Source organism: Nesoenas mayeri (genome assembly GCF_963082525.1).
Source record: "Nesoenas mayeri genome assembly, chromosome: 1".
NCBI classification, from domain to species: Eukaryota; Metazoa; Chordata; class Aves; order Columbiformes; family Columbidae; genus Nesoenas; species Nesoenas mayeri.
Window position 1 is genome coordinate 1158990 of NC_137541.1, and position 26033 is coordinate 1185022.

The window sequence follows — 26033 nt, forward strand, 5'->3', positions numbered from 1 at the left end:
ACAACCCCACAACATGCACAGGGTGCACGACTCCTGAGTGTGCACAAGGATGCACAAGCCTCAGGTGTGCACAACCCACAACATGTACAAGGGTGCATGACTCCTGAGTGTGCACAAGGATGCATAAGCCTCAGGTGTGCACCGGGGCGCACAACCTGAGTGTGCACAACCCCACAACATGCACAGGGTGCACGACTCCCAAGTGTGCACAAGGATGCACAACCCCACTGTGTGTGCATGGATGCACAAGCCATGGGGGTGCACAACCTGAGTGTGCACAACCCCACAACATGCACAGGGTGCACGACTCCCAAGTGTGCACAAAGATGCATAACCCCACTGTGTGTGCACGGATGCACAAGCCTCAGGTGTGCACGGGGGTGCACAACCTGAGTGTGCACAACCCCACAATGTGCACAGGGCTGCGCAACTCCTGAGTGTGCACAGGGGGGCACAAGGATGCACAATCCCACTGTGTGTGCACGGATGCACAAGCCACGGGGGTGCACAACCTGAGTGTGCACAATCCCACTGCATGCACAGGGGTGCATGACTCCTGAGTGCGCACAAGGATGCACAAGCCTCAAGTGTGCATGGGGGTGCACAACCCTCAAGTGTGCACAACCCCTGAGTGTGCACAAGGGAGCACAACCCCACTGCATGTGCGAGGAGGCACAATCCAAGTGTGCACAATCCCACTGCATGCACAAGGATGTACAAGCCAAGTGTGCACAGGGCTGCACAAGCCCCAAGTGTGAACAACCCCACGGCGTGCAGAGGGTTGCACTGTGTGCACATGGGGGTGCACAAGCCCCTTGCACACAGGCAAGGCTGCACAACCCTGCTCTGTGCACACAGGGGTGCACAACCCCAGATTGTGCACACAGCAACGTGCACCCTCGCTGTGCGCACACCCGAGTGCACAATTCGGCTGCGTGCACAGGGATGCACGGCCCCACCGTGTGCTTGTGCAGGTGCACAAGCCCCGAGCGTGCACGTAGGTGCACAATCCCACTGTGTGCACATGGATGCACAGCTCCAGAGCGTGCACACAGGGCTGTGCAGCCCCAGAGCGTGCACACGATTGCACGGTGTCGCCATGTGCACAGGGATGCTCAACCTCAGAGTGGGCACAAGGGGATGTGCAAGCCCAGCGTGTGCACACAGATGCACAACCCCAGTGTGTGCACGCAAGGGTGCACAACGCCAGAGTGTGCACATGGGTGCACAACCCCACTGTGTGCACATGGGTGTGCAACCCCGGAGTGCACATGGGTGTGCAACCCCAGAGTGTGCACAAAGGGATGTGCAACCCAGAGCGTGCACAGGGATGTGCAGCCCCAGAGTGTGTGCATGGGTGTGCAGCCCCAGAGTGTGCACATGGGTGTGAAACCCCAGAGTGTGCACATGGGTGTGCAAGCCCAGAGTGTGCACAAAGGGATGTGCAAGCCCAGAGTGTGCAAATGGGTGTGCAAGCCAGAGTGTGCACATGGGTGTGCAACCCCAGAGTGTGCACAAAGGGATGTTCAACCCCAGAGTGTGCAAATGGGTGTGCAACCATGGAGTGTGCACAGGGATGTGCAAGCCCAGAGTGTGCACAAAGGGATGTGCAAACCCAGAGTGTGCACATGGGTGTGGAACCCCAGAGTGTGCACATGGGTGTGCAACCCCAGAGTGTGCACAGGAATGTGCAACCCCAGAGCGTGCACATGGGTGTGCAACCATGGAGTGTGCACATGGGTGTGCAACCCCAGAGTGTGCACATGGGTGTGCAACCATGGTGTGTGCACAGGGATGTGCAACCCCAGAGTGTGCACATGGGTGTGCAACCATGGAGTGTGCACATGGGTGTGTAACCCCAGAGTGTGCACATGAGTGTGCAACCCAGAGTGTGCACAGGGATGTGCAGCCCCAGAGTGTGCACATGGGTGTGTAACCCCAGAGTGTGCACAGGGATGTGCAACCCCAGAGTGTGCACATGGGTGTGTAACCCCAGAGTGTGGACAAAGGGATGTGCAAGCCCAGAGTGTGCACAATGTCACTGCGTGCACATGGATGCAGAAGCCCAGTGTGCACAGGGACACCCACGGCCCCCTGCACGCACCCAGGGGTGCACACCCCCCGGCACACGTGGGTGCACCCCCCGCTGCACCCCCGCGGAGCCGCCTTGTCCCCTTGTCCGTCCTGCCGTCCCCATCACGTCCCCAAGCAGAGCTGGACTGTCCCACCCCACAGTGGCACCCGCTGTGACCTTCAGGCCCCGCTGCCCGCCTAATGATGCCTTAATTACCTAATTATGGGATGGAGGCTCTGCACGGAGATTGTTAATTCGCGGTTAATGCGGCGATGTCACTGGGATCGATGGCCCTGTCCCCTGCTCGGGGACAGAGCTTGCCCCAGTGACACCCTCGTTGCAATGTTGGTGTCCCGGGACCAGTGAGCACCCCGGGGGGCACAGCAGGTCCCCAGTGCTCCCAGTTTGGGTGCCCATCGCAGCCCCAGGTACCCGCAGGGCCCCTTTGGGTTCCACATGGCACTTGCGTCATGCTGAGTGGGGCTGGTGACAGAGGGTGGCACAGGGGACACGTCCCCACAGCAGCTCTAGGGCTGAGAACTCAGGGAAGGGGGGCATCGCACCCCCTCCCCGTGGCCCTGTCCCCCTGCTGTGACACCCAATGGCTGGGGGGGGTGACATGGTGGGGATCCGGGCAAAGAGTGGGGGTGATGCTGGCTTGGGGACACTAGTGACAGTGGCTGTGAGGGGACAGAGCTTGGAGACCCAAGTGTTCATGACTGCAGGGGGACAGGGCTTGGGGACAGTGTTTGGGGACAGGGTTTTGGGACATGGGTGATGCTGGCTGGGAGGGGACGGGGTCTGGGGACATGAGCAATGATGACAGTGGGGGAACAGGGCTTGGGGACATGAGTGGTGCTGGCTGTGGGGGGACAGGGACAGGGCTTGGGGACACAAATGATGGTGGCTGCAGGGGGACAGGGCTTGGGTCAGGGACTGGGGACACGAGCAATGCTGGCTGTGAGGGGACAAGGACTGGGGACATTAGTGGTGGTGGCTGCAGAGGGACAGGAGCTGGGGACATCAGAGGGATGGTGGTGGCTGGGGGGAACACAGGGCCTGGGGACACGAGCAATGTGAGGGGACAGGGCTTTGGGACACTAGTGACACTGGCTGGGGGGACAGGGCTTGGGGACAGGGCTTGGGGACATGAGTGATGCTGGCTGGGGTGGGATGGGGACTGGGGACACAAGCAATGCTGACGGGGGACAAGGCTTTGGGACATGAGTGGTGCTGGCTGTCGGGGGACAGGGCTTGGGGACACAAGTGACAGTGGCTGCAAGGGGGCAGGACTTGGGTCAGGGACTGGGGACACAAGCGATGCTGGCTGTGAGGGGACAAGGACTGAGGACATCAGAGAGATGATGCTGGCTGGGGGGACACAGGGCTTGGGGACATGAGCAACGCTGGCTGTGAAGGGACAAGGATTGGGGACATGAGTGATGGTGGCTGCAGAGGCACAGGGACTGGGGATGGGGCTTGGGGACATGAGCGATGCTGGCTGTGAGGGGACAGGAGCAAGAGCTGGCTGTGAGGGGACAAGGACTGGGGACATCAGAAGGATGATGCTGGCATGGGGGGACAGGGTTTGGGAACAGGGTTTGGGGACACAAGTCCCGGTGCTGCAGGGGGACAGGGCTTGGGGACATGCGCAATGCTGATGGGGGGCACAGGGCTTGGGGACATGAACTATGCTGGCTGTGGGGGACGGGGCTGGGGACAGGGACTGGGGACATGAGTGATGGTGGTTGCAGGGGGACAAGGACTGGGGACAGAAGCAGGAGCTGACTGTGGGGGGGAAAAGGATGGGGACAGGGCTTGGAGACGAGCAATGCTGACCTGGGTGGGGACAGGGCTTGGGGACAGCAGCAGGACTGAGAGGGACAAGGACGCGGTGACAGCCACCAGGCGGCCACGCTGGCTGCAGGGGACCCCACCTGGCAGCGGTGTCCCCGCGGTGGCTCTGGGAACCCCATTGGGCAGTGCTGTCCCTGCGATGGCTCTGGGGACCCTGCCTGGCAGCGGTGTCCCTGTGGTGGCTCTGGGGACCCCATTGGGCAGCGCTGTCCCCACGGTGTCCCTGTGGTGGCTCTGGGGACCCCATTGGGCAGTGCTGTCCCTGCGATGGCTCTGGGGACCCTGCCTGGCAGCGGTGTCCCTGTGGTGGCTCTGGGGACCCCATTGAGCAGCACTGTCCCCGCGGTGGCTCTGGGTACCCCTCATGGCAGCTCTGTCCCCGCGGTGTCCCCGCGGTGGCTCTGGGGACCCCATTGAGCAGCGCTGTTCCCACGGTGTCCCCACGGTGGCTCTGGGGACCCCATTGGGCAGCGCTGTCCCCACGGTGTCCCCACGGTAGCTCTGGGGACCCTGCCTGGCAGCGCTGTCCCCGCGGTGGCTCTGGGTACCCCTCATGGCAGCGCTGTCCCCGTGGTGTCCCCGCCGTGGCTCTGGGGACCCCATTGGGCAGCGCTGTCCCCGTGGTGTCCCCGCGGTGGCTCTGGGTACTCCATTGGCAGCACTGTCCCCATGGTGTCCCCGCGGTGGCTCTGGGGACCCCATTGGGCAGCGCTGTCCCCACGGTGTCCCCACAGTAGCTCTGGGGACCCCTCCTGGCAGCGCTGTCCCCGCGGTGTCCCCGCGGTGGCTCTGGGGACCCCATTGGGCAGCGCTGTCCCCGCGGTGTCCCCGCGGTGGCTCTGGGGACCCCATTGGGCAGCGCTGTCCCCGCGGTGTCCCCGCGGTGGCTCTGGGGACCCTGCCAGCCGCTGCCCGGCAGCCGGTGACGCCGCTGCCCGTTCCTGGCAGGGCTACGTCACTGTTTGCAGAGTGTGGCCACCGCCACCTTCCCGGTGTCACCCCACCGCGGGGACCGCAGCCTGGGGACACTCCGGGACACCCTGACTCGCCCCCGGGGGCTGGGGTCACCCACGGGGCCACACTCTCGGTTTGGGGTTGTCCCCGCCCCCCCGTGCCACCCCGGCTGTGTCCCCACCTCACCTCGTGTGCAGAATGGGGGCTCCAGCACCCCTGGGGACACTGGGGACACCTGGGGACACCGGCCGCCACCCCCTTGGCGTGGGTTTGAAGTCCCCCCCGGGTGGGCTCTGTCCCTTGTCACCATCCCCGGCGTGGCACTAGGGGACGCCGCGCTGTCCCCCTGTCGCCCCCGCGGTGGGGCCGGTGTCAGGCGGGGTGACCCGACCACAGGAATGTGGGTGCTAATCCGAGCCGGCGCGGGGGGTCGCTGGGGACATCGGGCTTCAGGGGACATTGGGGACACCAGGCTCCGGGGGCGGATCTCTGGGGGACTCTGGGCTCCGGGGGACATCGAGCTCCCCGGGGACATTGGGGACCGGGGGGCATCGGGCTCCCCGGGGGACATCGGGATCCGGGGGACACCGGGCTTCCCGGGCGACACGGGGCTCCAGGGGACATTGGGGACACCGGGTTCTGGGGAGGCGGAACTCTGGGTGACTCTGGGCTTCAGGGGACATCGAGCTCCCCGGGGGACATCGGGATCGGGGGGACGACGGGGTCCCTAGAGGACATTGGACTCTGGGGATCATCATGGTCCCCGGGGGACATCGGGATCAGGGGGACCACGGGGTCCCTGGGGGACATCGGACTCTGGGGATCATCATGGTCCCCGGGGGACATCGAGATCGGGGGGACAACGGGGTCCCTGGGGGACATCGGACTCCGGGGATCATCATGGTCCCCGGGGGACACCGGGATCGGGGGGACATCGGGGTCTGGGGGACAACGGGCTCTCGGGGAACACCGAGGACACCAGGGCCGTGGGGACACCGGACATCCCGGCGGTCATCGGGCTCCAGGGGACACCGGACTCGGGAGGACACCGGGGACAACAGGCTCCCGGGGACACGGGGCTCCCGGCAACACACTTTGTGTCCCCGCAGAGTCACCGCCGGCTCTGGGCGACAGCGGGGACCTGTCCCCGTCCATGTCCCTTTATCCCCATCCCCACTCCACCCACTCCTTGTCCTCTCCCCATCTCTGTGCCAGCTCTGGGGGCACGTTGGGGACACGGTGGGTGTGGCCATGTCTGGCGTGCCTGCACACCTGGATGCGGGCGCGGGCACATCTGGGCGCACACGTACTCCCGCATGCCCAAGGCGTGCGGGAGTACGTGTGCGCCCAGATGTGCCCGCGCCCGCATCCAGATGTGCATGTGGATATGCGGATGTCCCAAGGTGTGTCCACAGCCAGATGTGAGTGTGATCAGGTGTGTCTGCACCCGGGCGTGCATGTGAGCACGTCTGGACGACAGATGTGCACTGCAGAGACAGAGAGTGCGCCAGGCAGGTCTGCGCTCTGATGTTCATCCAGATGTTCATGACACAGATGCGCAGGTGAGCGTGCCTGGGGCAGAGCTACATGTTCCCATATGTGCATATACTCAGATGTGTCAGTGCCTAAAGATGTGTGTCCAGGTGTGCGTGTATCCAGATGTGCCCTTGCCCAGACGTGCATGAGTGTGCACAGGGGTAGAGCCACGTGTGCCCAGATGTCACAGTCCCTATATGTATCTCTGCCCAGATGTGTGTACCCTGTTGTGCCTTGGCTCAGTTACGTGTGTTTCCAGATGTGCCAATGTCCAGACGCTTGTGTGTTACTCTGCCCAGATGTGCCCTTGTCCGGCTCTACATGTGCCCGTGTGTGCCTCCCCCCCAGATGTGCGTATGTCCAGGTGTGCATAGGGACGGATCTATTTGTGCCAATGTCCCCATATGTTTCCAATCTCAGATGTTCTTGTGCCCAGATGTGCTTGTCCCCATGGGTGAATGTATCCGAGCCTGCCCAGATGTGACCAGATGCCAATTTATACACACCTATCTGTGCATCCAAACAGATGTGCATGCTCCCAGATGTGTATTTGCTCCCGCTGTGTTGCCATCCAGATGTGCACACATCCAGGTCCATGCACTCGGGGGGACACCCCCCGAACCCGCTCTGCCAGTGACACCTCAGGTGACCTCGGTTGTGGGAACCCCCAGTCCTGCCGGGGTACACCCAGAAGTACCTGGGTGGGTTGGGGGGGTGCGCCCCCCCCCGAGCAGGACACGCGTGTCTGTGTGAATGTGTGTGTGTATGCAGGACTGCACGCACCCTCCCTGCGGGGGGGGGGGCACCCACAAAGCCCTGCATGCCCATGGGGTGTTGGGTCTGGGTGGTCCAAAACGGGGTGGGGGGGTTGCGGGGTCCCTCTCGCCATCAGCGCCTCCCGGCCAGGGTGACAAAAGGGGCAGTTCGGGGGGTGGGCAGTGAGGAGGGCGCCCCCCTCGCTCCCTGGGGAGCCCCGGCCGCTGGTGCATGTGCGGGTGCGCACGGCGCTGGGCTGTGTGTGCGCCCCCCCCGCACACGTGGGGCTGCGCTCCCCGGGGCACGTATGCGCAGGGAGCGTGAGCGCCGTGGGGCTGCTGGGGGCAGCATGTGGGGCCGGCCCTAGGGCAGGCTGTGGGGTGGATGTGGGGCCGCCTGTAGGTCCGGCTGTGGGGCCGGCCCTAGGGCAGGCTGTGGGGTGGATGTGGGGCCCCCTGTAGGTCCGGCTGTGGGGCCGGCCCTAGGGCAGGCTGTGGGGTGGCTGTGGGGCAGGCTGTAGAGCTGCCTGTGGGGCAGGCTCAGCTTGTGGGGCCGGCTGTGGGGCCGCTGTGGGTCAGGCCGTGGGTCAGGCTGTGAGTCAGGCTGTGGGTCAGGCCGTGGGGCAGGCTGTGGGGGGGCCGTGGGTTCGGCTGTCTCTGTGTGGCCGTGTTGCTGTGTGAGTGCCCCGGGTTCTCTGGTCCCAGCCCCGGGCTGTGCCCCCGCCCGGGGAACCTCCGGGACCCCCCCGTGCCCTGAGACCCCACCCGTGCTCCGAGTACCGGGACTCGCCCCCTGATCCGTGTCCCCGGGACCCCCCGCGCTCGGTGCATCCCCGGGCTCTCCCCACCCCGTGCACCTCCTCGACCCCCCCAAGCTCCATGTGCCCCGGGACCCCCCTGTGCATCCCGGGGAACCCCCCACTCCGTGTTCCGTGTGCCCCGGGACCCCCCCTGTGCATCCCCGGGACCCTCCGTGTTCCGTGTGCCCCGGGACCCCCCCTGTGCATCCCCGGGACCCCATCGTGCTCCGTGTACCTGAGACCCCCCCGCTCGGTGCATCCCGGGACCCTCTGCGCTCCGTCTCCCCGGGAAACCCCCTCTCGGTGCATCCCCAGGACCGCCCCCCCCCTGCGCATCTCCTGGACCCCCCCAAGCTCCATGTGCTCCGGGACTCCCCTGTGCATCCCCAGGTCCCCCTGTGCTCCGTGTCCCCGGGACCCCCCCGCTCGGTGCATCCCCGGGAGGGCTGCGGCCGGGCAGGAGCCAGGTCGGACAGACACACGGCCGGACAGACAGCGGGACAGCCGGGCCGGGGGGGGCGGGCGGGGGCGGGAGCTCCGTTGTGCAACGGCCCCGCTCCGCTATATAGGGGGGGGCCGCGGGGCATGGAGCCACCGCCGGGACGGGACGGGACCCACGGGACGGGACCAACGGGCCGGCCCAGGTAAGCGGGACACCCCAAAACCCCCCCGCATCGGGACACCCAGGGACACCCCACCATGGGACACCCCCTCCCCGGGACACCCCTACTCTGGGAAATCCCTTCCTCAGGGACACCCCCACCCGGGATATCCCTTGTCCTCGGGACACCCTTTCACCAGGGACATTCCCGTCCCTGTGACCCCCCACCCCAGGGACACCCCCACCTTGTGACACCCCCACCCAGCCCCTCAAACCACTGCGGGGGGACCAGGGCAGCTCCACCCCTGGGACCCCCCATGCCCCCCCTGTGGCCCCGGGGACCCTGACCAGGGCCCGCAGTCCCTTCGGGGTGTCCAGGCCCCCCCGTCCCGGCTGAACCGGCCTCACCTGCCCAGTGCCAGCACCTCGGGCACACGGACAGGATGTCCCTGTCCCCCGCTCCGCCCCCGCTCCCTGTCCCCTGGGTGGCCAGGCCGTGGTGGTGTCATCAGCCGTGGCCCCCAGTGCCATGCCAGGGGGGGCCTGAGCATCCTGGAGTCCCCAAGGGGCCACCAACCCCCCCGCCCCCGCCAAGTCCTGCTGGCCCCCGCACCCAGGCCAGCAGGGTGGTGACACCGGGGGGTTCTGGCAGCGGTCCCTGTGTCCCCATGTCCCCATGTCACTGTCTCTCTTGTTCTAGGCTCAGCGAGCGGGTGCAAGTCTCCGGTGAGTACTGGGGTGGCAGCTGCTCTGTCCCCATGTCCCCAACATCCCCATGTCCCCCCATCCCCGTGTCCCCAAGTCCCCATCCCCAGGCAGTGGGTGACAGGGACACACGTCACCCTGGAGTCCCCCTGCTCTCCACACCCCTCCCTTGGCCACAGAGGACATGGGTCCCCGGGGACGGGACAGGACCCCCCTGTCACAGCCATGTCCCCTGGCCGTGTTGTCACCAAGGCTCCGGTGCCAGCCCTGCGCGGTCACAACTGGGGACCTTGGGTGGCGGGGACGGCGCTTGCGAAAGGGCAGCTCCGGGAAGGTGACGGGGCACGTGGCGGTGGCACAGTGACATGGTGACACGGTGGTGACGGGACCCGGCTCTCCGTTGTCCCAGGGCTGGCACACGGTGGGGACATCACTTCCCCCGATGTCCCAGGGCTGGCACACGGTGGGGACATCACTTCCCCCGATGTCCCCGGGCTTGTCACCTCACCCTCTATCCGCTCCCACCTCCTGGGGAACACCGAGGGGGGGTGACCCCAACATGAGCGAAGTGTCCCCTCCCTGTGACACCCCATGGTGTGACAGTGTCCCCTGGGATGAGTGACAGGGATGACACAGGGATGTCCCCAGAGAGAGCTCAGAGCATCCCGCACGTTCCCTCTGGGCAGGGGGGACATTTTTGGGGTGCTGACCCCCCCGTGTGACAGAGCCCGCGAGGATGCGCTGTCCCCTCGTGTCCCTGTGGGGTGTCCTGTGGCTGTGGCTGCCGGTGGCCGGTGGCCGTCCCCTCCGGCCCGACAAGGTCCAGGCCGACACCCGCAACCTCACCCGCACCCTCAGCACCCGCATCCAGCACCTGCAGGTGAGCGGGGGGGGCTGTGGGGGGGCACACTCAGGGGGTCGCCCCCTAAGGGACACTGTGTCACCCAGGCCATTATGTCACCCAAGGGAGGGGGGGGTGTTGGGGGGTCCCTATTGGGGGTACACCCAGGACAGGGGGGTTCAGATTGGGGGTGTCTCCAGGGTGGGATGCTGGGGGGGGACACACCCCTGTACCCCAGACGGAGGGGGGGTCAGCAGGGAGGGTCACCCAGGGCTGGGTTGGCAAGGTCCCCATGTCCTGGAGTGGGGGGTTCCCAGGGTGGGATGCTGGAGGGGACCCTGTGCCACAGGGTGGGGGGGTCCCCAGAGAGGGTCACCCGTGGCTGGAGGAGGGGGATCCCTGTCCTAACCCCCCTTCTTGTCCCCCCCCCCTCCCCCAGCTCTTCCTAAGTCCCTCCCACTAATCCTTCCATTTCTTCTTCCCCCCTCCAGACCCCCGTGTCCCCCCACTGACCCCCATGTCCCCCCCCGAGCCCTGTGTACCCCTCACTGACCCCTCGTGTGTCCCCACCCCTCTAGTGTCCCCGTGTCCCCCACTGACACTCCCCTGTCCCCCCCCAACTCCCCATGTCCCCCCCATCCCTTGTCCCCATCCCGACCCCCGTGTCCCCCACTGATCCCCCGTGTCCCCCTTCTGACCCTCTGTGTCCCTCTCACTGACCCCCTCAGTCCCCCCACTGACCCCCCCGTGTCCCCCTCACCGACCCCCCCGTGTCCCCCCCACTAACTCCCCATGTCCATCCCCATCCCGTGTCCCCATCCCGACCCCTGTGATCCCCTCTGTGTCCCCCCCACCGACCCCCCGTCTCCACCCCTGACGCCCATGTCCCCCCCACTGACCCCCTGTGTCCCTCCACCCCTGCAGTGTCCCCGTGTCCCCCCTACTGACCCCGTGTCCCCCGACTCCTGCAGTGTCCCTGTGTCCCCCCACTGACCCCCGTGTCCCCCCACCCCTGCAGTGTCCCCGTGTCCCCCCACTGACCTCCGTGTCCCCCACAGCTGCTCCCGGTGACGCTGCGGATCCGGGGGCTGGAGGTGGGGGAGGGGGTGACCCCCCAGGCGGGGGGTGTCCCCGAGGGGGGAGGTGTCCCCGAGGGGGGGCTGGGGGCGCTGGCACAGCGCCTCCCCCCGCTCCAGCGCCTGCTGGGGACACTGGCCCCGGGCCACCCCCCGCTGGCCCAGGTGGCCAACGACACCGAGAACCTGCGCAGCCTCCTGCTCACCCTGGTCACCCTGCTGGGCTGTCCCCTCCCCGCCGTGTCGCCCCCGCCCGGGGTCCCCCCCCGGCTGGCCGAGCTGGTGGCCGAGGCTCCGCACACGGTGGCCGCGGTGGCGCTGGCGCGACTCCGGGACTGTCTGGATGCCATCGCCGCCCGGCTGGACGGGCCCCCCGCCTGCTAGGGGACACGGGGGGACACCCTGGGGACAGGGGGGACACCGGGCTCAGCCCCCAGCGCAAGGGTGGGGGTGGCACCGACACCGCGGGGTCCGGGCTCCTCTGTCCCTCCCTTTCTTTTATATTATTATTATTATTATTATTATTATTATTACATTTTTACTTCCATTTTAGTATTATTTTAATTATATTTATTATATTTATTATTATTTTTATTATTTAAGACGTAATTATTTAATTAGCATCATTTCAGTGTTAGTTTAGTATTGCTTTTGTTATTTTAATTATAGTTCTTTTAAATTATAATTCTATTTACATTTTAAATTATATTTTTATTATTTTATTATTTTAAAAGTTTTCATTAAATTATTACTATTTTAATTATTAATTTTATTGTCACTTCAAACATTATTATTATTTATTTTAATTATAAGTGTTCTAATTAACATTAGATTATTATTATTATTATTATTTTCTAATTACTTTATCACTTTTATTGTGATTGTAATTTATTATTATTATTTTCTAATTATTTTATCACTTCTATTGTTATTGTAATTATTTAATTACTATTATTTTTATTTTAATTATTATATTCTAATTATTTTATCACTTTTATTGTTACTGTAATTAGTATTTTAATTACTATATTATGACCGTTACTGTTATTATTACAACCGCTATCACTATTATTCTTCACTATGTGTATTTCCCTCTCCCCCATTAATTTTCAATAAAGTCCCTTTTCGAGCAGCCCCCCCTCCCTGCCCCCCCAGGCTGGTGTCACTGTCACCGCCACTGGTGTCCCCAAGGAGCCAGGGGGTGAAATGTGTCCCCAAGGTCGGGGGGTGTGAATCAACCCCCAGTGTTTAATCTCTACAATATAGAAATATAAAGGGGACGGGGTGTCCCCCCCGCAGCTGGAGCGGGGACCCCCAAAGGAGGGGGTGTCACCCCCCCCCCGGGGGACAGGGGACCCCGGGGACACGGGGCGGGTGGGGACACGGGTGACTCAGGCCCCGGTGGCTCCGTGAGGGTTTACGAGCTCTTGGTGGCTTCGTGGTTTTGCCACCCCCCCCGCCGGTCACCTCCCGGCCTGGGGTGACCCCGACACCTCCGGCTGAAGGGGGGGACACAGGGACAGGGATGGGGGACAACAGGGGGGGGACAGGGAGGGGAAAGGAGGGGGAGAGGGACAAGGATGGGGAACAAAGGTGGGGACAGGGAGAGGGGGCAGGAAATGGGACAGGGGAACAGGGATGGGGGACTGGGAGGGGGACAAGGAAAGGGGACTAGCCGGGGGGACAGGGATGGGGGGACAGGGATGGGACAGGGATGGGACAGGGATGGGACAGGGATGGGACAGGGATGGGACAGGGATGGGACAGGGGGACTGGGAGGGAGGACGGGGAGGGGGACAAGGAAAGGGGACAAGGAAAGGGGACAAGGAAAGGGATGGGGGGACAAGGATGGGGGGACAAGGATGGGGGGACAAGGATGGGGGGACAAGGATGGGGGGACAAGGATGGGGGGACAAGGATGGGGGGACAAGGATGGGGACAGGGGGACAGGGATCTGGGAGAGGGAGGGGGACTGGGAGCGGGGGACAGGGATGGGGACAAGGATGGGGAACAAAGGTGGGGACAGGGAGAGGGGACAAGGATAGGGACAGGAATCGGGACAGGGGGACAGGGATGTGGACTGGGAGGGGGGACAAGGAAAGGGGACAAGGATGGGGAAAGGGACTGGGAGGGGGGGGACAGGGATGGGGACAAGGATGGGGGACAAAGCAGGGTGACAAAGGGGAGGACAGGAAGGGGGATGGGAAGAAGGACAAGGATGGGGGACAGAGGTGAGGACAAGAACGGGGATGGGGGGACAAGGATGGGGACAGGAAGAGGGGGACGAAGCAGGGGACAGGGAGGGGGACACGGATGGGGACAGATAGGGGACAAAACACGGAGCCAACTCGCTGTCCCCGGGAACCGCAGGGACGCACGTGTGTGTCCCCTGTCACCACCGAGTCCTCCATCACTGCCCTTGTCCCCAGCCCCACTGCGGGGACACCCTGGCTTGGGGGTAGGGCGGTCCCCATGCCCCCCCCTGCATGTCACTTACGCCATGTCACCGGTGTGGCCACCAACCCCAGGACACCCCAACTCTGCCCCCCAGGCCACAGGGACCCTCTGCCCCGCCTTTCATCTCCCCCCACCCCCAGCACCCCCTTTCCTTCATCCCAGGGCACCCCAAATCGTGACCACCCAGCCTGGGGGGACACACAGGGGTCCCCAAGAAGGGCGGGGGGGGGCTTAGGGGACCCCAGGAGTCCAGGACTGGGTGGTCCCAAGTGACCTCAGGAATTGGGGGAGGGGGGTGGGGGGTCCAGAGGAATGGGAGGGGAGGCTCAGGTGTCCCAAGGAATCGGGGGGGGCAGTGCTTAGGGGTCCCAAGGGTCCTCGAGAATTTGGGGGGGAGGGGGGTGCTCAGGGGACCCCAGGAGTAGGGGGAGCTCAGGCACCCCAGGGGTCAGCAGTTTGGGGGTCCCAGGAATTGAGGGGGGCTCAGGGGTCCCCAAGTTGGGGGGCTCAGGGATCCAAGAGGTGGGGGGGGCGGTGCTCAGAGACCCCCATGGCTGAGGGACTGGGGGACCCCGGGGGTGTGGTCTCAGGGGTGCCCAAGTTCTTTTGGGGGGGGCTGGGGGTCCCTAGGACCTGTAGGTGACACCAGGACGATTTTCCCTCCAAAATAGCATTTTATTACAAAATATTCCTCTATTTTTACAGCATCCCCTCTCTGACAAGGTGGGGGGGGGAACAGGGGGTCCCCCCTCTCCACCCCACCCCCACAAGGGTCCCAAAACCCGGTGCGGGGTGGGGGCACAAAGGTAGACCCAGCGCTTGGCCCCCCCGTTCGAGGGGATTTGAGGCCAATGAACCTCCAAAAAGAACCAGCCCCCAAGGGTGGGGGTCAGGGTGGGGGGTCTCAGCTCTCAAACCATTTGCTCCTCTTTGCTGCAGGGGGGTCGCTGCCCAGGATTTTCCTCTTGTATCGCTCCACCAGCTCGCTGAATCGCGCCTCGGCCCCCCCGGGGCCCCCCCGCCGCCGCGGCTGTGGGAGACAATGCGGGGAGGTTCGGGGGTGCCCCCACCCAAACTGGGGGGTTTGCGGGGGGGTACAAGATGGGGAATATGGGGAGATTCACCCCCAGGTGATCGTTGTGTGCAAGGGGGGAGCACCCCCCCCCCTCCATTAGGGCGATCTGAGCCCAAAATGGGGTGGGGGGGGCATGAGCCCCCATGTCCCTGTGAGGGTGGGGGGTCCTTACCTGGGTGGGGGGCTCCTTACCTGGGTGGGGGGCGCCTTGCGCTTCTCCTTGCGCCTCTTGGCCTTGGGCTGTTTGGGTGGGGGGGGCTTCACCTTCCCCTTGTCACGTTTCCTGGGGGGAGGGGGAGCAGAGGGGCACGCGTGGGTGACAGGGACACCCAGGAGTGCCCTGATGTGCCCACAGGTGACAGGGATGCCAATGGGTCCCCAGATGTTCAGGTGGGTGGCAGGGACACCAATGGGTCCCCAAATGTGTTTGTGGGTGACAAGGACAACCAGGGATCCCCAGATGTGCCCATGGGTGACAAGGACACCTGGGGGTCCCCAGATGTGTCTGTGGGTGACATGGGTGCCTGTGGCTGCCCAGATGTGTCACTGTGGATGGCCAGATGTGCCCAAGGGTGCCAACGACACCCATGCACGCCCAGATCTGCCTCCTGGTGACAGGGACACCGATGGGTGCCCAGATGTGCCCAGGGATGACAAGGGCACCCATGGGTGGCCAGATGTGCTCTTGAGTGCCAGGGATACCCATGAGTGCCCGGATGTGGCCATGGGTGACAGGGACACCTGTGGATGTCTCAATGTGTCACTGTGCCCCTGGGTGCCCAGATGTGCACAGAGGTGGAAAGGTCGCCCATGGATGCTCAGATGTGTATATGGCTGCCCAGATGTGCCAAGGGGACACAGGGACACCTGTGCATGCCCAGATGTGCCCGTGGGTGCTAGAGACTATCACAGGTGCCCAGATGGACCTGTGTGTGCCCAGATGTGCCCAAGAGTGACAGTGATGCCTGTGGGTGCCCAGAGGTGACAAAGACATCCATGGGTGTCCAGATGTGTCTGTGAGTACCCAGGATAACCATGAGTGCCCAGATGTGCCTGTGGGTGACAGCGATGCCCATGGGTGACAGTGATGCCCGTGGGTGCCCAGGGGTGACAAGAACACCCATGAGTGCCCAGATGTGCCCATGGGTGACAGGGACACCTGTGGCTACCCAGATGTGCCAAGGACACCCTCGGGTGTCACCCAGCACCCCAGATCTGCCCCCCATACACCCCAAATTGACACACATCCCATCCATTACACCCCCAGGGAGGGAAGGGACAACCCAGAGATGCTCCCCCCAAACCACTGGCACCCCAGGGTGGGGGAGCACCCTGAGGGTGGTGTCAAAATTGGGTGCCCCCCCACCCCCCCGAAATACCTGATCTTGGGCCCGCGGTGCGAGGGCAGCGCCAGCACCTTCCTGCGGCTGCTCCCGTCCGGCAGCTGCACCCGCTGCCCCGGCGCCTCCACGCGGAACCCACCCCAGGGCACGGCTTGGGGGGCGCCCTGGGCCCCCCCCGGGGCACCCCCAGCCTGGGGGGACCCCTCGGAGCCTTTGGGGGGGGGTTTCGTCCTTGCTTTATGTTTTTTAGGGGGTTCTGATGGTTTGGTTGGTTCCTTCTCCGCTGCCTTCGCTTTCAGCTTGAGCTGCGTGAGTGGGGATGGTTTGCGAGGGGGGGACAAGAGGGGTGACAAAGGGGACGGGGGGACACACGGGGGTGTCAGGGTCCTACCAGGCTGCGCTGGGCTCGCTGCTCCTTAAGCTTCAGCTTGCGCCGATCCTCCAGTGAGAACTCCACTATGGGCCTCTGGGAGGGGGGGGGAATGAGTTGGGGGGGTCCTGGGAATGGGGGGAGCCTCCCCAAAACACCAGGAGGTGCCCTGGGTGTGGCAGCCCCCCATCAGTCCAGGAGGCGCCCTTGAGGGGGGGTCCAGCCCCTCAATACCCCCAGGAGCACCCCAGGAGAAAAATGGGGTGATGGGGAGACCCTGGGGCTGGGGGGGGGGGACACAGTGGGGGACCCAGGAGGTGCTAGAGACAAGGTGGAGGGTTGGAGGGGGCGTGGGGAGACCCCCCCCAGGATCCCACAGAGGGGGAGTGTGGGGAAGGGGGGGCACACAGATATAATTGGAGACACAGAAAGAAGGGGATGAGGGGGACAATGGCAGGGACAAGGAGGGGACACAGGAAAAGGGGGGACACAAAACAGGGGACAAAGGAGGGACAAGAGGGGGACACAGGAAAGGGGGGGGCACAGCAAAGGGGAGATGGAGACAAAGCAGGGGACACAGAAAGAAGGGGACGGGGGGGACAAGAGGGGAGAAAGTGGGGAGACAAAGGAGGGAGACAAAGGAAAGAGGGGGACACAAAAAGGGGGTACACAGAAAAAGGGGGGACAAAAGAGGGCCAAGAGAGGGACACAGGAAAGGGGGGGTGGCGCACAGGGAAGGGGAGATGGGGACAAAGCAGGGGACACAGAAAGAAGGGGACAAGGCGGGGACAAGAGGGGAGACAAAGCAGGGAGACAAAGGAAAGTGGGGGACACAGAAAAAGGGCGACAAAGGGGGGACATCCCCTGCCCCACTGCGGGGGTCCCACCCCCCCAGCCCCCCAGCACCCACCTTGTTTGGCCCGAAGATGTGGGGGTTGTTGTTGAGGCTGCGCAGCGCGGCCAGCGCCTGCTCGTGCGCCCCGAACCCCACGAAGGCGAACCCCAAAGAGTGGCCCTGGCCCCGCTGCTCCCGCATCACCCGGCACTGGGGGGGACACCGCACCGCTGAGCCACCGCCGCCCCCCAGTGACAGCGGGATCCCCCCAGTGCCAGCAGCTGTACCCCCAAAATTGTCCCTGTCCCTGCTGCTCCCACATCACCCGGCACTGGGGGGGACCCTGAGCCACCAAGACCCCCCCACTGCACCTCAGCATAGGACACCCCCTTCTGCACCCCAAAATCCAACCCAGTGGGGACACAGCGGGGACAATTCCCTCACACACCACCCTCTCCTCCATACCCCAAAACCCACCCCAGAGCAGACACAGGGGAACATGGGGGGACATAAGGGGACACCCACCTCCTCTGCACCCCAAAACCCACCCCAGAGGGGACACAGAGCACAGGGGGACCCTGGAAGAGGAGACAGTTTGGGGGTGTAATACCCATCCCCCCTGCACCCCCACTCACCGCAAAACCCAGCCCAGAGGGGACACAAGAGGGACATTGAGCTTCTCTGCACCCACAAACCACTCCCGAGGGGACACAGGGCATGGAGGGGTGGGACACAGGGAGGGGACAGAGCAGGGGGCACCCACCTCCTCTGCACCCCTAGTCACCCCCAAACCCTCCCCGAGGGGACACAGAAGGACATGGGGGGACACAGGCAAGGACACAGTGGGGGACACCTATGTCCAGTCACCCCCAAAGGAGACACAAGGGGACAGTGTGGGGGGGACACACCCACCTCCTGTGCACCCCTAGTTAACCCCAAACCCACCCCAGAGGGGACACAGAGCACATGGGGACACTGAGGGGACAAAGATGGGGATAGTCACCTTCTCTGCACCCCCAAACCCATCCCTGAGGGGACACAGACAAGGACACAGTGGGGGACACTCCTCTTCTCTGCATCCCCAGAATCCACCGCAGAGGGGACACAGGGGGACACTACAGTGACACAGAGGGGACACCCACTCCCTTCACACCCCAAAATCCTGACCAGATGGGGACACCCACCTCCTCTGCATCCCCAAATCCACCCTAGGAGGGACACAGAGGGACATGGGGGACACAGCGGGGCTGCTCACCTGCTCTGCACCCCCAAACTCACCCCAGAGGGGACACTAAAGTAACATAGGGTGACACTAGAGCGACAGAGGGGACACCCACCCCCTTCACACCCCAAAACCCTCCCCAGATGGGGACATCCACCTGCTCCACATCCCCAAACACCCCCACGGAGGGGACATGGAGCACAGGGGGGACACAGGGGACACCCAAGGGGCGGCGGGGGTGTCACCCACCTCGGTGACACGCGTGCCCCTGCCGAGCAGGCGCAGCAGGAGGCTCCGCAGCCGCACACTGTCCACGGCCTTGGGCAGGTTGTGCACGCACAGCCGGGTGGGGGACACAAAGATGTTCTGGTCCCGCAGCTTCTGGTGCTTCAGCTCCTCAAACTGGGGGGAACTGGGATGTGAGGGAGAGGGCTCTGACCCCCCTGGCATAGGGCATGTTGTCCCCAAGCTGTCACAGCCCCCCCATGCCGGGTGTTCGTCACACTCACCCGTGCTCGCTTGGCCATGTCGGCGTCACTCACGCCCTCTGCTGCCTTGGTGCCGGCACGGATCACTGCAGGGGGGGAAAGTGGGGTGAAATGGGGAGTTTGAGGGGGGGGGGGGGACACAAGGGACCCCCCAAGGGTGACACTCACGGCCTTCACGCGCCAGGTAGAGGTTTCGGGTCCCCGTGGGCTTCTTCGGCTGCTGCCCACGGAGCTTTTGTGCCTCTTCGCGGCTCACGGCCGGGTCGATGCGCAGCTGCCGCCCGTCCAGCCGCAGACCCCCCCCCCTGAAAATTGGGGTACAGTGGGGTAGGGGGGGCACCCGTGACCGCACTCCCCACCCCACAGAGGGTCGCTGAGAGTGGGGGTGACCCCAGAGAGGGGGACAACCCCACTTGCACCCCCTAAACCCATGGTAGGGACTGTCCCCATGCCCCCTAGCAGGGGTGCTGGTTGCCCCAGGGGGGGTCCCTTGTGTCCCCCCACCCCTGGGGGAGTTTCCTATGCCACCCCTAATCCCCGGGGGGTCCCTCACGTCCCCCCTCAACCCCCAGAACTCACCTCCCCGTCCTCCTGCGCAGCCTGCACGCATTTCTGGGCAGCTTCTTGTGTCAGGAACTGGGCAAAGGCACAACCTGGAGGGGGGGGACACAACACAGCGGGGGTCAGGGACAAGAAGGGGTTTGTGTCCCCCAAATGTGTGTCCCCCCCGCCGCAGGGCACCTTTGGGGCGCTCGGTGTCGGGGTGCAGGACGAGCCGGACGTATTTGAGGTCCCCGAATTGCTGCAGCATCTCCCCCACAGCCTCCTCCTCCGTCTCGAAGGAGAGATTCCTGAATTTGGGGGGGCACACACAGTTTGGGGAGGGGGCGTAGGCAGAGTCCCCTCCTCCCTGGGCCCGGATACAGCAGCACGGCAAAGCGGGGGGGGCCCGCTGTGCCCGCCTTGGCCCGGCACTCACCGGATGAAGACAGTTCTGCCCTCGCCCACGTCCGAGGGGGGCGGCTGCCGAGCCCCCCCCAGCCGCCTCTTCTGGGGTGCAGCCCCCCCTGAAAGAGGCAGGGGCTGGAATGGGGGGACAAGAGCACCCCTAGACCCAAGGGAGCCCCCCCAGAACTCCCCAAGACCCCATGAAGCCCCCAAACCCAAGGGAAAAGCCCCCCTAGGCCACAGATGAGCCCCGCCCCCATCCCAGGGAACCCCCCCCAGACCCAATGTAACCCCCCCAAACTACAGATGAGACCTCCCCACATCCCAAGGAACCCCCCCAGACCCAATGTAACCCCCCCAAACTACAGATGAGACCTCCCCACATCCCAGGGAACCCCCCCAGACCCAATGTAACCCCCCCAGACCACAGATGAGACCCCCCCGCATCCCAGGGAACCCCCCCAGACCCAATGTAACCCCCCCAGACCACAGATGAGACCCCCCCGCATCCCAGGGAACCCCCCCAGACCACAGATGAGACCCCCCCGCATCCCAGGGAACCCCCCCAGACCCAATGTAACCCCCCCAGACCACAGATGAGACCCCCCCGCATCCCAGGGAACCCCCCCAGACCCAATGTAACCCCCCCAGACCACAGATGAGACCCCCCCGCATCCCAGGGAACCCCCCCAGACCACAGATGAGACACCCCCCGCATCCCAGGGAACCCCCCCAGACCCAATGTAACCCCCCCAGACCACAGATGAGACCCCCCCGCATCCCAGGGAAGTTCCTCCAGACCCCAGGGGAGACCTCCCCAAACCAAAGGGAAACTCCCCCAGACCCAAGCGGAACCCCCCCCCATCCCAGAGGAGCCCCCTGAGACCCCCCAGCCTCCCCGACTCCAGGGGAGCCCCCCCTGACCCAAGAAATTGCCCTCAAGACTTCAGGGGAGCCCCCCACATGCCCCCTGACCCCAAAGGAGTCCCCCAGGCCCCTTGTAACCCCAGAAGAGCCCCCCCCAGACACCCCCCAACCCAAGGGGAGCCCCCCTGACCCAAGAGGAGCCCCTCAAGAGCCCCCCAGACCCCCAGAAAATCCCCCCAAAACCCCAGGGAATCTTCCCAGGCCCTCCCATCCTAGGGGAACCCCTCTCAGATCCCAGGAAATGAGCCCCCGCCCTGCTCTCAGATGCCATGAAATCCCCCCAGACCCCAGAAACCCCCCCAAGAAATCCCCCCAGACCCCAGGAACCTCCCCCCAAGACCCTCAGGAAACCCCCCAGACTCCAGGAAATCCTCCAAGACGCCCAAGAAACCCCCCCAAGACCTCCAGGGAGCCCCCCCACATCTCAGGGAACAAACCTTTCTCCTCCTCATCGTCATCTTCCTCTTCATCTTCCTCTTCATCTTCCTCTTCATCTTCCTCTTCATCTTCCTCTTCCTCCTCTTCCTGCTCACTGTCATCATCACCACCTACTTCCTCATCATCTTCCTCCTCCTCTTCTTCTTCTTCTTCACCCTTTTCTTTTTCTTCCTCTTCCTCCTCTTCTTTTTCCTTCTCCTCCTCTTCTTCCTCCTCCTCACCCCCCCCTTTCCCCTCTTTGTCCCCTGCACAGTGACACAAACACAATGACAACAGGTGACAATCACCCCCAGTGCCCCCCCCACCCCCCTTGCCCAGAACTGGGGGTCACCCCCCCTAAAATGTCCCCATGTCCCCTCACCGTGACACGGGCCACCCCGCGTCGCCTGGTACTTGTCCTTGGCCACTGCCCAGTCCACGGCCACCGGCCGCCCTGTGGGGACAAAGGGACACGGGGACACGGCATCAGTGTCACCGCACCCCCGGTGACACCCCTGGGGACACAGCGGGGACACACAGACCTTTGATGTCCCTCATGTTCATCCCCCGCAGCGCTTTGGCCGCTTCCAGAACCTTCTGGAACTGCACGAAGGCGAAGCCCCGCATCTTCCCGTCTGCAAACACACCGAAAGCACCAAAATCAACTGCAGACACTGCTAAAGCTGCGTTAGAAACCACAAAATCCACCTTAAAAATCACAAAATCCACCGCAAAACAATCACAAAAAATCAGCCATAAAAACCACAAAATCCACCTTAAAAAATAATTACAAAATCCACCTTAAAAAAAAAATCAGAAAATCCACCTTAAAAGAGTATCAGAAAATCCACCTTAAAAAAAATGTCGGAAATCCACCTTAAAAAAAATATCAGAAAATCCACCTTAAAAAAAAATATCAGAAAATCCACCTTAAAAAAAAATGTCGGAAATCCACCTTAAAAAAAAAATCAGAAGATCCACCTTAAAAAAAAATATCAGAAAATCAACCCCCGAAAATCACAAAAATCAGTGGTAAAAGTCACGAATTCCACCTTAAAAAAAATCACAAATTCCACTTTAAAAAAAATCACAAATTCCACCTTAAAAAAATCACAAATTCCGCCTTAAAAAAAATCACAAATTCCACCTTAAAAAAAATCACAAATTCCACCTTAAAAAACCCCCACAAAATCCACCTTAAAAAAAAAAAAAATCACTAAATCAACCTTAAAAGAAATCACAAAAATCACTAAATCCACCTTAAAACAAAAAAATCAGAAAATTAATCCCCGAAAATCACAAAATCCACCTTAAAAATCACAAAATCATCCCCCTTAAACTAAAATTAATCACAAAATCCACCTTAAAAGAAATCACAAAATCCACCTCAAAATAAAAATCATCACAAAATCAACCACTAAAACCACAAAATCCCCAAATATTTGGGGCCAGAAGGGACATCAAGGGCCCCCCCGCCTGGGGTCACTTGGGGCCCCATCCAGGGCCCCTTTGCTTGTCACTTTTGTCACATATCATCCATTTTTCCTCTTCCTAAAGCATTAGGTTGGTGCAAAAATAATTGCGGTTCCATACCGTGGATTTTAGCTCGTTATAACTCGCTCAAACTCAATTAATTAATCAAAACAAGAAGCGCTAAAACCAACACACATTTTTATCAAGAAAAACTATATTTATCTATTCCTGTAGCGCCAAAATGGATGTTTTAGGATTCACTGAACCCTGGGAAAGCGTTTTCCGCCCCAAAAACAGTCGGGACGCTCAAAGAAGCCGCAGCTGGTTTGGGAGAAATCGGGTGAATATAGCGAATATTTTGAATATTGCCCAATTCCTTCAACAATTAGTTTTGCACCAACATAATTGCATTAATGGTTTCCACTTAATGGCTGTGGCTGCACGCCCCCCTCGCAGGGGGGGGTGGGTGTGTGTCCCCTAAAAAAAGTCCCTAGAGGGTTTGGGGGGGCTCAGCTCACCCGTTTTCTTGGGGATGTTCACCTCCAGGATGGTGCCGAAGGGCGAGAAAAGGGACCTCAGGTCGTCCTCGGAGCACTGCAGGGGGACAGTGGGGTGAGGGGGGGACGCAGGGTTCCCCCCCCAGGGCCACAGCGGTTTGGGGGGCAGCGGGACCCCCCCGCCAATACCTGGAAGCTGAGGTTGCGCACGATGAGCCGGGCTTTGCGGGAGGGGGCTCGGGGCTTCCTCGGCGCCGGGGGGGCTGCAGGGGGGGCACCTGGCAGGGGGAGACGGGGGTGTTGGGGACAGCACGGCCCTGGGGACAGTCCCTGAGGGCACAGCCCCCCCCCAGCTCACCCTCCTCATCCTCCTGTGGTTTCTTGCCGGCGCCGCGGGGCCGCTGCCGGGCGGGGGTGACGGTGAGGGGGCGGCCGGCGAGGCTAGGGGGCTCCCGCAGGGCGCGCTGGGCGTCCCCCCCCAGAGAGAAGGTGACGTAGCCGAAGCCGCGACAGGTCCTGGTGCCTGGGGGGGGCAAAGGGGGGGCAGTGAGCTCCTATCCCCTGCCACGTGCCCCCTCCTCAGCTGCCACTGTCTCCCCAAGGGTCTTCCTCCCTCTGCCCCCCCCCAATAACAGGCTCTCCTGACCCCATCACCCTGCACCCTAGCCCCCCCAGCTCCTGTTCCCAGCACGCACATCCCTGTTCCCCCAATCCTCCCACCCCCAGCTCCAGGCACCCCACACCCCCAGAGATCCTGCCCCCCATCTCAGACCCCCCTGATCCCTGTCCCAGGGCCCTCAGACCCCCCACATCCCCTAAGCCCCTCTGAGCACCCCTGGACCCCAGCGCCCCGCACTCAGCCCCCTATCCGAAACCACATCAGCCCCCTACAAATGCCTTGAGGTCCCCCCTCCCCACTTCCAGGCTCTTCCATCCCCCTAGACCCTGGTCCCAGACCCCCTGAGCCCCCCAAACTCCCTGAGTACCCCCCTCCAGATCCCCTCAGCCCCCAGTCCCAGGACCCCTCAGTCTCTCCAAACCCCCTGAGACCCCCAGACCCTCTCAGTGCTCCCAGATCCCCCCAGACCCCAGTCTCAGGCCCCATCAGCCTCCCCAAACCCCTGAACCCCCCTAGACCTTCTGAGCCCCCTCCAGACCCGCTCAGCTCACTCAAATCCATCAGCACCCCCCAGATCCCCTCAGGTCCCAGTCCCAGGACCCCTCAGTCTCCCCAATCCCCCTGAGACCCCCAGACCCCCTCAGCCCCCCAAGATTCCCTGAGTCCCCCCAGACCCTGGCCTCAAACCCGCTCAGTTCCCACAGACCCCTTCAGCCCCTCAACCCCTCGTCCCAGACCCCCTGAGCCCCCCAGATCCCTAAACTCCCCAACACCCTGAGACCCTCCCCCTGCCCCCAGCTCCCTGAGCCCTCCCAAACCCTGGTCCCAGACCCCTGAGCCTCCTCAGATGCTCTTAGACGCCAGTCCCAGCCCCCCTGAGACCCCCAGACCCTGATCTCAAACTCCCTGAAACCCCTAGACCCGCTCATCTCCCCCAAATCCCTCAGCAGCCCCCCAGATCCCCTCAGGTCCCAGTCCCAGGACCTCTCAGTCTCCACAGACCCCTGAGCACCTTCCCAGGCCTCCTCAGCCCCCCAAAATTCCCTGAGCCCTCCCAGACCCCAGTCCCAGACCCCTGAACCCCCCAGACCCTCTGAGCTGCCTCCCAGACCCACTCATCTCCCCCAAACCCGTCAGCCCCCCCAGATCCCCTCAGGACCCAGTCCCAGGACCCCTCAGTCTCCATAGACCCCTGAGCCCCCCAGACCCCTTTACATTCCCTAAGCCCCCCCCGAGCCCGCTCCCGTTACCCGGTCAGCACCCCCAGACCTCCTCAGACCCCAGTCCCAGATCCCTGAAGCCCCCAGACCCTCTAAGCGCCCCCCCAGACCCACTCATCTCCCCCAAATCCATCAGCCCCCCCAGATCCCCTCAGGACCCAGTCTCAGGACCCCTCAGTCTCCACAGACCCCTGGGCCCCCCAAACCCCTTTATATTCCCTAAGCCCCCCCCGAGCCCGCTCCCATGACCCAGTCAGCCCCCCTAGACCCGGTCAGCCCCCCCAGATCTCCTCACACCCCAGTCCCAGACCCCTGAAGCCCCCAGACCCTCTGAGCGCCCCCCCAGACCCATTCATCTCCCCTAAATCCATCAGCCCCCCCAGATCCCCTCAGGTCCCAGTCCCAGACACCTCAGTCTCCATAGACCCCTGGGCACCCCAAACCCCTTTATATCCCCTAAGCCCCCCCAGAGCCCGCTCCCGTTACCCGGTCAGCACCCCCAGACCCGGTCAGCCCCCCCAGATCCCCTCAGCCCCCTGCCCCAGGGCCCTGACCCCTCCAGCTCCCTGAGCCCCACAGCCCCGCTCTCAGGCCCCGTCCCGCCCTCGCCGACCCTTCTCGGTGACCACGAAGCAGCGGCGGAGGGGCCCGACGCGGCCGAAGAGGCTCTCGAGGTCGGAGGCGGTGGCGGAGGCGGGCAGGCCCCGCACCAGCACCGTGCGGCCCGCACCGGCACCGGCACCGGGAGCGGCACCCGGAGCGGCACCGGCGGCCGCGCCGCCCGCCGCCATCTTGGCACCGCGCCGCGCGGGGGCTGCCGGGAACGGAGAGAGCGCCGCGCGGCGGGGGCGCAGGGGAGCGCGACACCTGGCGGCGCGGCGGGGAATTGCGGGGGGACGGGGGAGACGGGGGTCCCGGCGTGGGGAACAGGGGGAGTTTGGGG

The 26033-nt window shown here is 63.2% G+C and overlaps 2 protein-coding genes across 4 annotated transcripts; one reads left to right on the forward strand and one right to left on the reverse strand.

Moving 5' to 3' along the window:
• Window positions 1-10018: 10018 nt before the first annotated feature.
• Window positions 10019-12498, forward strand: LEP (leptin; the record flags this gene model as incomplete). The annotated part of the gene is made up of 2 exons (XM_080345276.1): window positions 10019-10162; window positions 11182-12498. 2 exons carry the CDS (start codon window positions 10019-10021, stop codon window positions 11581-11583), a joined length of 546 nt encoding a protein of 181 aa, XP_080201402.1. The 3' UTR covers window positions 11584-12498.
• A 1822-nt stretch (window positions 12499-14320) lies between these two features.
• RBM28 (RNA binding motif protein 28) lies at window positions 14321-25882 on the reverse strand. Of its 3 annotated transcripts, XM_080344332.1 has the most exons (19): window positions 25704-25882; window positions 23610-23774; window positions 23441-23529; window positions 23273-23348; window positions 21824-21916; window positions 21664-21735; window positions 21355-21547; window positions 21302-21318; window positions 19969-20056; window positions 19731-19840; window positions 19568-19642; window positions 19158-19292; window positions 19011-19075; window positions 18751-18903; window positions 17355-17489; window positions 16466-16540; window positions 16111-16379; window positions 14924-15014; window positions 14321-14686 (listed from the first exon to the last, which is right to left on the reverse strand). In XM_080344332.1, the coding sequence occupies exons 1-19, from the start codon at window positions 25879-25881 to the stop codon at window positions 14561-14563; spliced, it is 2205 nt and encodes a 734-aa protein (XP_080200458.1). In that variant the 5' UTR covers window position 25882; the 3' UTR covers window positions 14321-14560. The 3 variants fall into 3 exon arrangements, with proteins under 3 accessions (XP_080200458.1, XP_080200457.1, XP_080200459.1); XM_080344331.1 differs by having other exon boundaries at window positions 21302-21547; XM_080344333.1 differs by lacking the exon at window positions 17355-17489 and having other exon boundaries at window positions 21302-21547.
• Window positions 25883-26033: the final 151 nt, after the last annotated feature.

What these genes read in the sequence shown, in the direction of transcription:
- RBM28 (XM_080344331.1), bottom strand. Translation starts at nt 25,881, where the DNA reads ATGGCGGCGGGCGGCGCGGCCGCCGGTGCCGCTCCGGGTGCCGCTCCC. An exon ending in GGGGCACGCGTGTCACCGAG is followed by an intron (nt 17,490 to 18,750) that starts GTGGGTGACACC and finishes TGTCCCCCCCAG; the next exon opens with TGCCGGGTGATGCGGGAGCA. An exon ending in CACCGCGGGCCCAAGATCAG is followed by an intron (nt 15,015 to 16,110) that starts GTATTTCGGGGG and finishes CCCTCCCCCCAG; the next exon opens with GAAACGTGACAAGGGGAAGG.